The 13,777-nt window shown below is 31.0% G+C and overlaps 3 protein-coding genes across 3 annotated transcripts, besides 1 other annotated feature; all 3 read right to left on the bottom strand.

The window, feature by feature from the left end:
- Positions 1-274: 274 nt before the first annotated feature.
- Positions 275-1,325: a mobile genetic element.
- A 3,684-nt stretch (positions 1,326-5,009) lies between these two features.
- Positions 5,010-9,180, bottom strand: TVAGG3_0917440 (phosphorelay sensor kinase protein; the record flags this gene model as incomplete). Its single annotated transcript, XM_001301888.2, has 1 exon — positions 5,044-9,180. The coding sequence occupies one exon, from the start codon at positions 9,178-9,180 to the stop codon at positions 5,044-5,046; it is 4,137 nt and encodes a 1,378-aa protein (XP_001301889.1).
- A 1,948-nt stretch (positions 9,181-11,128) lies between these two features.
- Positions 11,129-11,641, bottom strand: TVAGG3_0917430 (spectrin binding; the record flags this gene model as incomplete). The annotated part of the gene is made up of 1 exon (XM_001301889.1): positions 11,129-11,641. The coding sequence occupies one exon, from the start codon at positions 11,639-11,641 to the stop codon at positions 11,129-11,131; it is 513 nt and encodes a 170-aa protein (XP_001301890.1).
- Positions 11,642-11,775: 134 nt separating this feature from the next.
- On the bottom strand, positions 11,776-13,278 carry TVAGG3_0917420 (spectrin binding; the record flags this gene model as incomplete). Its single annotated transcript, XM_001301890.1, has 1 exon — positions 11,776-13,278. One exon carries the CDS (start codon positions 13,276-13,278, stop codon positions 11,776-11,778), a length of 1,503 nt encoding a protein of 500 aa, XP_001301891.1.
- Positions 13,279-13,777: the final 499 nt, after the last annotated feature.

Raw genomic sequence — 13,777 nt, 5'->3', positions numbered from 1 at the left:
TTGTAAGCCCATTAGCCACATTAATTGTCAGCCTCAGTATTAAAACTGCCTACGAAGAGTGTTCTTTATTCAAATTGGCACCAAAAAGTTTATACGGATACACTATATTTGTTATTATTACAAGCTCCGCAATGCTTTTAGCATTTGTTCTTCAATATAAATACACATTCAAAAAGAAAGTTCAACTTTTTAGATTCCTTATGAATTTTATATACAGTATTTCGATCCTTTTATTACTTTCAGCTACATTTACATCTCAGGAAAATTCATTTAAGGGTCCACTGTAAAAATTGAAAGTCTCTCAAAATTGAGAGGCGATTTGCAAATAATCGTTATCGTCATTTTTCGAAAATCTACTTTTCCTAGTGTTCTGATTAATATTATGTGAATACAACAATGAAGCATATGTTTCAATAAGATGGTAATATATTCTATCACTTCAAATCTCATAAAAATTGCAAAATCAGTGAGTTTTATAAGAACATGATTTTTTCGAATTTTTTCGCTTTTGGATGCGTGTTTTGAAAAATAGATATTTTCGAATTTTAATTTTATCTTAAGTATAAGTTTTATATTAGGAATTTTTTGACCTATTTCCAATCATTAATTCCAATGTTTTTCAAGGAATTTAATTGAGAAGAAATTAGGAATTTTGCTTTAATGTCATTACAAACTAATATTATGATGCATAATATATATATTTATTGAGGCTAATGCCGGGATATCTTGCATTTAAAAAAAATTCAAAGAATTGACAATTGGATAGCACAAATTTAATTCCCTGGACAAAGTATTATTGTTTATATATTCAAACCATTATCCTTAGTTTAGATATGTTGGCCAAAAATTTTCGTGTTATTTTTTGTGTTTAAGCATAAATTATGTATTTACTTATGAAAAATAAGCATTTTATTCATTATCATAAAGATATACCATAACAATTGATAAAATTTTTTTAAAAAAAATTGTGTATTTTAGTGGGTATTATTCTGGATAATGCCAATTTTTACAAGATTTAATATTAACCATATCAATAGCCGACTCAATGTAAAAATTTAGATATTATTTTTTCATTAATCAAACTTTGATAAATTTTAGTATAATGAACGATTTTGTTTCGTGTATGATACAGAAATGAAAAGCTTAATTAATATCATTTTGCATTTTTTAAAGGATGTTAGAGTACATCTACATTAAAAAATCAGATTTGAACTGCGATACTGCATCAAATTGATGCATATCTGATAAGGATCTCAAAAGAGTAAAGTTAATTTTTTTGTGTTTTTTTAAGTTTTGGGCCTTAGTAAAACACCATCTCGAGCAATTAAGCAAAAATTAATTTCATCATGGAATACATCCCAAGAAATTAAAGATTTCGAGAAATTATACAATTGCAATTCTCTTAAATATACTAATCATACCGAATCCCAATTTTGTGATGATTTTGTTTTAAAGAAATTAGATTCAGTTTTTTCTTCTTCACAATCCTTAGGTGGATTCCTTTCGATGTTTATTCTTAGTATTTCTATATATGCAGTTGTTGGAATAATGTTCTCGATGAGCAATAGAATGCCAAACTAATTAAACTCCTTTTTTTTATTTAGGTACCCAATTCAATTTCTATCGTCACCATATGGAGAGGTCAGGCCCATATCATAAAACATTAAGTTTGGACTTACTAAGACATGTAAGAATTACCTTGCTTGTATAGGGGCATTAAATACTTTTAGATGCTAAAATCTTCAAAATTAATTTAATTTGATATTCAAAATATGCACGAAAACGTAAATAAATACGGATCTAGCTCTCACATATCTCTATTTTAAGCATTGATAAGTATTTCTACATTCTATTTTAAAAAATATTCAAATTTCACAATATTCTTTTCATTGATAATCTACATATTAACGAGAATGATATAACTTTTCATGTGTTTAGAAGTTCTTAGCTTTAGTACTGTATTGTTGAAAAAATTATTGAAGACTTTTTTCTTTTTGAGAAATTAATGCAATAACCAAAGAGGAATTGCATATGCTGCGCACTAAAATTATAGAAATGTCTCTAATTAGACACAAATAGAGATATTCGGAAATAAAAATTTGAAATTTTGATCAAAAACGCTATTTTCTAATCATTTTTATTTTAACTATATATAAAGTATCTTTTTCTATAATTTATACTTGATGGTTTAAAAGACGTTTAGACTCAAAATTTTACTGCATTTCATGTGGTAACTATGCTTTATCACTAACTACCTCCTTGTTTCAACCCTGAACAATATATTATACCTCCCAATGCAGGTATTACTCCAACAAAATTAGCAATTTGGCTATTGTCTAAAATTTTCTCAAAGAAAGAGGAGTAAAGTCCCATTTTTAGAATTCGAGCTATATTAGAATGCAACTTAGACAAAAGGTTACAGTTTCAATACACATATTCAAAAAATTTGCATTCGAAATTTAAGATAAAGTACAATTTCCAAAAAAAGAGTATCGAATCAGTGCACAAATATGCATTTACATGCTTACACTAGCTTGCACTAGTATTAATAATTTTGAAATTAATTTTCAAATTATTCCCATACCTTTTGCAAAATTATTATGCTTATGATTCTAAGCATAGTTAAGCGATCTCGAATTTGAATTGCTAAGAAAAAATAATTAGTAAAAAATTTGTCTATGCATTCTGTATGATGCTACTAACTATATTAGCAGCATACCTAAAATCTTTTCAATATTTTTGAGGGAATTTGAATGGTACCGGTTGAGAGCTTTTTTAATTAAGGTACTATTTCGATAGAATTTGAATGGTACCCCTTCAATTTTGTGAGGGACCCCCTTTCATTTTTTGAATAGGGTACCTTAAATGAAAAAAGGACCATAATAATAATACCAAAAGCTTTTTTTGTTATTGTCTAACAGAAAGAAGAAGCATTTTGACCCTCCAAGAAGAACACAATTTGGAAACATGGAATGAGATGTTTCTAGATGATTAACTATCTTTTCGAAATGAATGAATAAAAGCCTTTAATTTATATCTATCATCAATCTACTTTATTTTCAACAAAAATCGAGTGAATTGATATGATTGAAAGTCTTTCTCTCATAATTAGAAACTATAATATGAATAATATAATTTTTCCGCATTATTTGCACCATATGTAAAGCCCATGCATAACGCTATTTATCAAAAAAAAAGCTTTTTCATAATATAACAAAGCTTTTTATATAACAAAATACACACATCATAAAGTCCACATATAAAGCAATATATTTATGAAAATACAAATGATTACTTTAGAATTAGTAAGATTTTTGATTTTTTTGAAGAAAGATTAGGATCAAATCAAGAAAATAGTTCAGAAAAAAAATAAATTGAAGCAGATTATTCTTAATTTTGGTATATTTTCAAAATTACCCAGATTTGCTTTACTTTTACCACTCCCCATGTAATTTCTGGGGAAAACGATAATTCATTTTTTTTATGGATGAATAGATCGTTTTCCTAGAAAGGACCTCATATCTCTGGCTAAAAAGAGTGTCAGATCCTAAATAGATTATTGATCTAGTGTACAAATCCAATAAAAAGCCTATTTTTTTGGCTTTTTTGGTGCTCATTTTTTCGAAGATCTACATGAATATGGGGAAACCATCGGATTTTTTTTGTTAACCCACATCTTCATGTAGTCTGGACTATCTTTCCTCGAAGGACCTCTTTACGGGTGTAAAAACTCATAAAGTTCTCAAAAGATTCATTCTCGATCTCCATGCTGAAAGAATTTACAATAAAAAAGAGATCTACGCATCAAACTACAGCCATAAATGAACTGAACCCCTAAAGCTCAGCTCTTAGTTTATCAAAAACGTCGAAATCCTTCTCATTGCAATCAAATTTTCTCAATAACTCATAAGAAAAATCGAATTTTGATTAAGCCGATGTTATAGGTATCACAAATACTACAAACTTGAGCAATATCGAAATTGCCAGCAAAAGTTTGAAATTGCATTGCTCATATTTGTTTTGTAAACTAAAAATCTGCTTATATTATTCATTAATTTTTATATATTATTCATATACTTTAATAAAAACAATACTATTTCACCTTAAAAATGAATTTCATAAGTCAATATTATTTTTTTGAAAATGTATCAATTTTCGATTAAAACAACATGAGAATAAAATTTACGCAAAATTATTTTAAAAAAATGGTTTTAAAAATTTACAATTAATGAAGAATAAGATTGCAAGAAGTTTTGAAGTTTAATTTTAAGAAAAAAAATTCGGATATTATTCATGGATCTAAGTAATCTGATATTTGAGTATCGGCACTATGCATAAAACATATATTTATAGTTTTTTTGGATTTTTATGATTTTAAATATATTCAAATTTGGCAATCCAATAGATTTTTAAAAAATAGGTAAATAAAAATAGATTACATATGCAGCAGATTTAGAACATGAAACAAATCTTATAGTGACCCAAAAAAAAATTCATGATCCAAAAAAGAAAAAAATTGGCTAAATCGAAATCAAACCTTAGCATAACGAATCATTATGTCAGATGTTTCCACTACACTACACCGGCAGTTCGAAAAATACCCTTGGTGGTTCTATTTAATAGCTACTCCCAACGATAGGCGGTGTCCCCAGCTTTCGAGAGGTGGTAAAAGTAAAGCAAATCTGGGTAAAAAGAGATATTAACATATTTGTTCCGTCATGGATATGAGATTGCCACTCAGTAACTCATCAATACATATTCTTAAAGACCTCAGTTGCTCACATCAATTACAAAAAATTACAACTCTCTCTCAAAAGATAAAAAATATATTTCACTTTTTCAAATTTCTTGGTCAATGGACTTCATACTTATAAACAAAACAGATTTTAGATCTACTAAAGAATTAGTACAAAGAGAATATCACACATTCAGTGACAATTATTATCAAATGAAACATCATTAATGTCTTATGTCACAAAAGTCTAAAAATAAAAATCTGTATAGACAAAAAAAATATAAACAAAAAATTTATGAAATAATAAATTAATCAAACATAGTCAAAGCATTCTTGATCTGTTGTATTCTAACAGGTTTAGAGAGGTAATCATCCATTCCTGCAGCCAGACAAGACTCTCTATCACCTTCAATTGCGTTTGCAGTCAATGCAATGATGTGCATATTCGCGTAAGGTTTTCCTGATGCTCTAATCTTGCGAGTAGCGGACAATCCATCAAGTACAGGCATCTGGCAATCCATGAATACTAGATCAAATGGATTATCGATGTTCGCGTTCAAGATATCAATTGCAATTTGTCCATTATCAGCCATTTCGAAGGAACAACCGAGTTTTTCCAATATCTTCTTCATGACAAACTGGTTCTGCTTGTTATCTTCAACGACGAGGACTCTCTTCTTCGTTGGTTCCGAAGATTGTTGAGTATCGTGTTTAGTTTTGATTCCAAATCGGCAGAAATTGAGGAATTTGCACAATGCGTGCGGCAATATTGGTCTTGTGATACGAAATTCGGCTTTTGAACCTTCTTCGGCTTCAATTACGGCGCAAAGTGGAGTTTTAGCTTCAGGAACGAGTTTGTTGACATCCGCTGCACATGTATCGACAATTGTGCCTGCAACGCCTTCAGTTCTCATGAATCCGAGAGCTTCGTCCGCATTTTCAACAAATTTGACGGCAAAGTGAAGATCTACGGCCCAAGCTCTTATAATTTCACGATTTATGCCATCGGATGACAGAACCATGATTGTTTTGCTTGCTCCTTTGAATACAGGCAATGTTGGGAAATATGCGGATTCAATTGGGATATCGATCAAGAAAGTTGAGCCTTTTCCTGGTTCTGACTCGAGTCTAAGCGATCCTCCAATGAAATGGACGATTTCTTGGACTAATGCGAGACCTAATCCAGATCCACCGTAATGTACAGGATTTGAAGGGTCTGCTTGGAAATATCTCTGGAAAATGATCTTTTGTTGGTCATAGGAGATACCGATACCTGTATCAGAAACTGCAATTCTGATCACTTCTTGGTCTTCTTCTTCGGCCCAGGAGACCGCCAGCTCTATAAATCCCTTCTTAGTAAATTTAAGAGCATTGGAGAAGAGGTTGTTAAGGATTTGCTGGATGAGATGGACATCATGATTTATCTTGAGCGGGAATTTAGGAGAACTGCGGACAATGAACTTGATACCGTCTTTCCTGGCACGACTGGCACTCGCTACGATCGCTGGTTCAATGGCGGCCCAGAAATCAAATGTTGCAACGTTCATTTCCATATCTCCTTGCTCGATTTTAGACAAATTGAGGGTATCGTCCAATAACTTAAGCAACTGGAAGGACAGTGATCGCATTGTGTCAACTAATAATCTTTGTTCGCCTGTAATTTCGCCTTGGGCTATGATATCGAGTAAACCGAAGATTGGGTTCATAGGAGTTCTGATTTCGTGGCTCATGTTCGCTAAGAACAATGTCTTCTGCTTATTTGCTTCAACCGCAATTTTTCTTTGCTCTTCCAGCTCTTGGTTTGCACGTTCTACATCTGTAACATCGATACAGATGCCAACTACCTGCTTGGAAGTCGGCTGGTACTTGCCACGGATGGAATAAAATCTGTCATCTTCAGAAACTTTGAATTCCATGACTTCATTAGTTTCTATCGTCTGTCTGATTTTTTCTCTGAACACGGCTGCAACTTCCGGAGCCATACAAGTGTTTACAAATGTTCTATTAACTCTTACGACAGTTGCAATGCCAGGAATAAGCCTTGTATGCTCTGTGACTGGTAGATCATCATCGAAGTACTTCCAAACTGTTAATTTGCCACTTGAGAAGATAATATCTCTTATCTTGCAATTATCTGCAAATTGCTTAGCTGTTTCCTTCTGGGAACTGATGGATGCTGCGAATGCATGTACGAAATGTTGTTTGGCAATGGCAAATATGATTCTGTGCCACTCATATTTTCCATATTTTAATATTCTGCATTCTCCGGTCCATTCTCTTGTCTTTTCATCCTTGAGGTCTGTTAAAGTTGTTTCTATTGCTTCTTTCTCGTCCGGATGGATGAAATCCAAGAATTTGAAGAATTTTGTTTGTGGATCGACGGAAAGGGTTTCCCAGATAGTTGGCTGCTGTAGAAGTGGCATTACAGTACCAGTGATAAGGTCGAAGCTCCAGAAAATGAGAGAGGAAGTGACACTGGCCAATTGTAAACCTTTTCCAGTCATCTGGAGCTTTTCGCGAGTTTTAACCGCTTCATCTGTATTAAATGCGAAGCCTACGTTATTATTAGCGAACAAAGAGAAATACATGTAAGATCCATCTCCTCTTTGCAATCTTACAGTCACCATCTTCTTTCCGAACCACGTCATGAGGTTTTCGTCTGCTGGGTGGATGATTTTGTCGATACGTACAGGTCGTTCCGACCTTCCTAAGATACGACCAAGATTATCTGACAAATCAGTAATTTCGGTACCGTTAACGGAGAATTTGTTCAAGCTTAAGGCCTCTGATGAGAACTTAAGGTCGATAAGTGAATCCCTCAAGTCAATCTCTTGTTGTTTGATAGGAGTTATATCTTCAACGATAATTGAACAAATGACTTCTTTAGTGATTCTATCATTTGTTGCGTATGACGTAATGTTGAACCATTGATGTTTTTCGCCATGAATTTCGAAAGATTGTTGATTGACCACATTTACGTTCATAAATGTCTCGAAAAGGGCATCCATCTTCTGTTTGATCATCGGATCGCCCGAAGAGTAAATTTTATTCAATATTTGGTCGAATGTAACACAATCAGGCGGGAAAAGCGTAGATCTTGCCAAAGTAACGGTCTTTGTGCGAAGGGAAACCTCGAACAAGCTGTAGGAAGAAGGTCTCGATATCAAATCTGCGAATCTGAGGAACATCAAATTTTGTTCTTTAGTTAACGAGATTTGGAACAAGAAAACGCAGAAATCGCATATGAGATTGAGGAAGAAATAGTAATATCCCTTGTCATCAGGTATATTTGTGATGTCTAAAATGGTATAAACTGTCATAACTTTTAAAACTGACTTATTGAACATACACGTGTCTCCTTCTCTGAAAACATTGTGTTCAATTGACGATTTGGCTGAGAATTTCTCGAACAACTTCTTGACTTCGTTGAGATTTGTCTCTTGTAAACCTTGTTTTGTGTAAAAATGGAACAATCCGTGCTCCGGGGTGTAGAAATAGGCTCTGTCGATGTTCAGCTTAGTACAGTAACTACGTAATATCTTAGAAAAGTTGAAATTAAGGAGAGAATCGCGATCGAAAAATTCATTTGCGTTAAAGAACATGGAATTCGAGATGGAAATGAGATTTCCGAATGGTACAAGTGGTCCTAGTGAGGTTGCCGGGAGATAAGTAATAACCTCTACATTGTTATCGATCATATATTCGACTTTTAATGGCCTGAAGTCTCTGTACGATGTAAACTTGACTGTAGACTTGCATTCTCGGCCACCATCCATTGTAACTTTACATTGTAAATGAACAGGATGGGAATCTGTATTTTCAAATTGACAACAGAAGATAAAGCAATGATTTTTTATTGGCAAACAAGCTACGTAGTATACAATAGCAGATTTTGTCTTGCGACCAACTCTGGCAGGTCGAAGAAAGAAAAATCTAGATTTTTCTGGATCAACTAAATACGAGTTTATTTGATCGCATTCTAAGCTATCAAATAAATATAATAAGTCTTTCTTTTCGTTTTTCTGTAAAAATATTGATTTATCGAGCAAAACATTTTTTTGTTTTTTGTATGGAAAGATAAAAGCGATTGCAACAACAATTAATACGAATATAAGTGATGAAATTTCAATTTTCGGGTAATGTGATATTGTAATTCGATTAAATAATGAATATTTCTTTGGTAACGAGATAAAATCAAGTTCAGAATCTTCGAATTCAATCATTTTATAGCCATCAGGAGGTATCTCTGATTCTGTAATTATGTATGTTGTATTTGATAGAGATAATGAAACTGATATCTTTTTTATAAAAAATTGTTCCGCAATTTCTATCATATATGGAGTATTTGCATCCATAGATACGAGTGGATCTGTTTGTTGACTACTTTTGTACAGAAAAGGTCCACGTCGAATGGATACTACTCCAAGAAAAAACAAAATATTCATCTAAGATTGAAATTGAAAAAAAATTGAAAGAAGTTTCAATATTTTACATCGGTAAAAATTCGCTATTGATTTAAATATTTACATCAGATTCGTGTGAAGGCTCGAATTTAATTGATAATCAGGGAATTTATGATGATTCAAGAAATCATAAATGTAAAACATGAAATTTATATCAATTTAATAATACACTTTAACTAAATTTTTGGTAGAATCAATATTTGTTGCTTTAAATTTGAATTCTGGTAAGGATTATTTTGAGCAAATTAAAAATTTAGACATAAATGAATAAACAAAATGATAACTAGCAATTTTCCAAGATTAAATAAAAATGGAGAGATATATTGAGAGTTTTTATTTCATTGAGGTATAAATTAATCAAAATTAACTTATAATGAAGCGATGAAGTCCTTCATTTCTTGCATGTGAGCTTCAACACTTTGTAAGAGTTTGAACTGTGCCTTTGTGCGGACTAAGTTGTGATCTGGATACTTAATCTTGTAGTAAGTATCCCCATTAATGTAGTCAGCCAAGAATCTTATCTTTAGAATAAAAATAGCACAATTTATTTACGACAATACAGAATTTGATTGTTATAAAGACTCTAGATAAATAGGGGGAAAAATGTTAAATAACTGAGAGATTATCATGTATTTGTGTGAGGGTATTTAAAAATAGTAGATTTTGCAAATCTGTTGGGAAGTTTTGTTTGTTTGCTGTTCAGGAGTGTAGATCATAGAAAATTTGTCAATATCTTGTAAGGTATAGTGGTCCCAAAATCTCAGTAGTGAGGGCTCTCAAAAAATAAAATGTAAACCTCTGTGTATTCAATTGGATTTTGTAAACCTCACTACTCAAATTTCGATTGAGAGGGCAAAGTACTCATCGCGGAATTTGAGACTTTTTTTTCTATGAGAGTTAATAAAAATTTTAAGAAAGAGATTTTTATTATCTATATACAAGACAAAGATTAATAATAAATAGATTTTGGTGAAAAAAAGACGATAGCAATCGTCAACAAAAACCAACTAATTTGGAGTTGGAAAATACAAATACAGGCTATGTCCATTGTTTAAATTCTATTTTGGAAAGAATTCATGGAAATTTGGTAATAAATGAAAATAAATTTTTCTTTGATTGCGTTCTTGAGCTCTATTATAAGAATTTGGGATTTTCACTGGAAATAAATAAGAGAATTGAGCAATTGAAAAGCTTTTGTCGAATTGAAATTGCAAATAATGCTGAATGAGTTATGATTCTTGTTATTTCTGAGCTAGAGGTGAAATGCTAACAATTTGTTAGTTTGCGACTGCTTTTAGCCTGGAATACTAGCACTTATTGCAAGATGCAAAAAATAATAAACGAGCATTTTTTCCTCAGAAAAACATATTGACACTATTTCAGCTTAACTAGTACATATATGATATGGAAATGTATAATAAAATATAAAATCAGCTTAACGTTGAGTTTGAAATTTGCGAATTCTTCAAGATTATTTTTATGAAAAAATTTGTCTTGATACAGCTAAAGTAACATATGGATAATTAAATTATTATGAGAAACAATGATTATAAGTAAGAAATATTTACAAGTTTTCAAATATTATTTATCGATAATTTTGCTTATTAATATAAATCAAGTATAATATTTTTCTCGCACGTTTTTTTCTCTCAAAAAAATTGAATTGCCTCTCAACTCCGATTTTGTGGGGACTGTAGGTTATGAATCAAATTTTTGAATGGTCACTTTTCTTCCATCGTTATAAATCTCATTTTTCAAAATTGCCATTGATATATTAGTTTTATTATAATACGAACAGGCTATGTAAGGATGCTGTTTTGCGAATAGTGTCACTTTTATAGCACTAATTTTAGATATCTTGTGTGGGACTTAAAATATCTAAAAAATTTTTACCTCCATTCAGAAAAACTATTTGCAATTATCCCTCTTGTTAACATATGCCACCATTCGACTTAAGAAGTTCAATTGTCTTATTGTAATAAATTTTATATTCAGGTGGTGATTCAATAGCAAGGGAGAGAGCAGTTTGATTTTTATTGTTTTTCTCATTGATATTTGCACCGTTAGAAATAAGTACCTCGACAATATCAAAACTAAATTGTTCTGCTGCGTAATGAAGAGGTGTCGATCCCAAAAAATCTTTTGAATTGACATCTACTCCATGAGAAACAAGAAATTTAACTAATTTCACCAATCCCCTTATTACTGCATAATGAAGAGGAGTGCACCCTTTTTTGTCTTTTGCATTGATATCGACAGCATGTGTAAGTAACACTCCCCATATTGCAGCCAGATTGGAGGGAGAATAAATTTGGTGGAGGAAAGTCTGTCCATCATTATCTTTCAAATTAACATCTGCTCCATTTGATATTAAAAAACGTATTAAATCTGGGCTTTTATTAGATCCTATATGAAGAGCTGTTTTTCCATATATATCTTTCATATTAACATCCGCACCATGGAGAATAAGAGTTTTTGCTTTCTCGATAGTTTCATAAAAGGCAGCATAATGGAGAGGTGTTTTATCTTCAAAATCTCTTGAATTGACATCCCCTCCATGAGAAATTAAATATTCTGTTATATCAATATTAGTGTTTTTTCCATTGCATAATGAAGAGCATCCTTTCCAAGAAAATCTTTTGAATTAACATTTGCACCTTTTGAGATTAAAAATTCAATTAGTTCAATTGTACAATTATCAGAACTTAATGCATAATATAGAGTGTTTCGACTATCACTATCTCTCAAATGGATATTTGCGCCATTTGATATTAAAAATTCTGCTAACTCAATATTAGATTGTAATGCGGCCAGATGAAGAGCTGTTTTTCCATATATATCTTTTTCATTAACATTTGCACCCATTGATATTAAAAATTCTGTTAATTCTTCGTTGCATCTTGAGATTGCATTGTGAAGAGGAATTTTTTTTGGTGATCCATTTATATTTCCATGTGATATAAACAGCTTTAATAGATCAATGTGATTGTAATCTATTGCTAGATTAATTGCATCATCTCCATTATTGTCAACTGCATTAACATTTGCGCCATGCTCAACAAGATATTTGGCAATATCGAAATACCTATTTTTCATAGCCAAAATAAGGGGAGTCTTTCCATTTATATTACCTGCATCAATATCTGCACCAAGCAATAAAAGAAATTCAACCTTTTCTTTTTTGTTTTCTATAACTGCTAAATGAAGGAAATTACCATGATAACTGCACTTTGTATTGATGTCAATACCTTTTGAAATTAGATATTTCCAAAGTGATGGAATGTGGAAGTTTGATGAAAAATTAAGCCAATCAGAGATATCTTTTGTTTTATCTAAATAAACAAAAGATGCTTCAATGTTATTAAATTCATTGCATAGTTTTATATCGATTGGAATTCGATGCTCGTTCATCAAATATGTTGCAAAATCAATGTTGTGTGAAATAATTGCATATTTCATGCATTCTTTATCTGGTTTTTGAGATTTCAAACATTCACTCATGATGTCTGGATTCCCGCCTAAAAATGAAAATTGAAGGCATGTAGGAGTGATCTTAGAGTTAAATTTTGTTCTTAAAAACTTAAAACAATTAACAGATCCATAATAGCAGCACAATTCAAGTAATGAATATCCTTGGTTAGAATTATTTGGATAAAAATCACTTTTGAGAATTTGATTGTGCTTAAAGTTTGATATTTCTGTGAGCGATATAAATAACTCTTTATTGTCATTCATAATTGCTTCATAAATTGTGTTTTTTTCGTGAACATCCAATGAATTTTCAAAATGTTCGTATTTATAAATCGATCTTTGTATTGGTTTATCAAAAACAACACCATATTCTTTGTAATAAAAATAATAGAATATATGTGAATTGAATTGGATCTGATTTGGATGATATTCCTCAATCAACCTTTTGCAAAGAGTCCAATATGACCGTGTGTAGCGATTATTGTATAATGAAGCATTTGTAATGATCGTAAGAACCTGTGATGGTAAAAGTATCTTAGTTTCTATTATTTTATTTTTGATATCGTCGTACAGTTTGAAGATTTCAGTTTCATTACATGATTTAAGCATATACAATTTTTTGAATATTTCATGGTAATCTTTACTTGCTAATAAGAGCTCATTATAATCCAGATGATTCATTTTTAATTAAATTCTGCCATTAAAATTTTTTAATTTTGTGAAAGCTCATAGAATTTTATCAATGAAATTATGAGATCCAATAATTAATGGAATTTTCTCTAAGCTAAAGTACTCACAAAATCTAGATTGAGAGGCGGTCAATGACTTTTGAGGGGAAATTAACGCATGGAATTTAATATTATTTAGGTTGATATTCTTGCTTATTATTTCAGAAAAAAATCTTAAAAATTTCAATATGAAAATTGAAAGCAATTCAAAAAAATTGCTAACATGTAAAATTTAATATCCTATGCATAATTTCATATTTTGAACATTTTTTATTTTTGTTTAAAACTTAAAATTTTGCGAATTTAATATAATTTATAAAATATAATACGTATATATATTTAAAATACACTAAATTTAATTGTTAATTGACGTTTTTGGG

The sequence above is a fragment of the Trichomonas vaginalis genome, chromosome I, assembly GCF_026262505.1.
Source record: "Trichomonas vaginalis G3 chromosome I, whole genome shotgun sequence".
NCBI classification, from domain to species: Eukaryota; Parabasalia; order Trichomonadida; family Trichomonadidae; genus Trichomonas; species Trichomonas vaginalis.
Note: the sequence above shows the minus strand (reverse complement) of the source record. Positions and strands in the feature narration are given on the sequence as shown.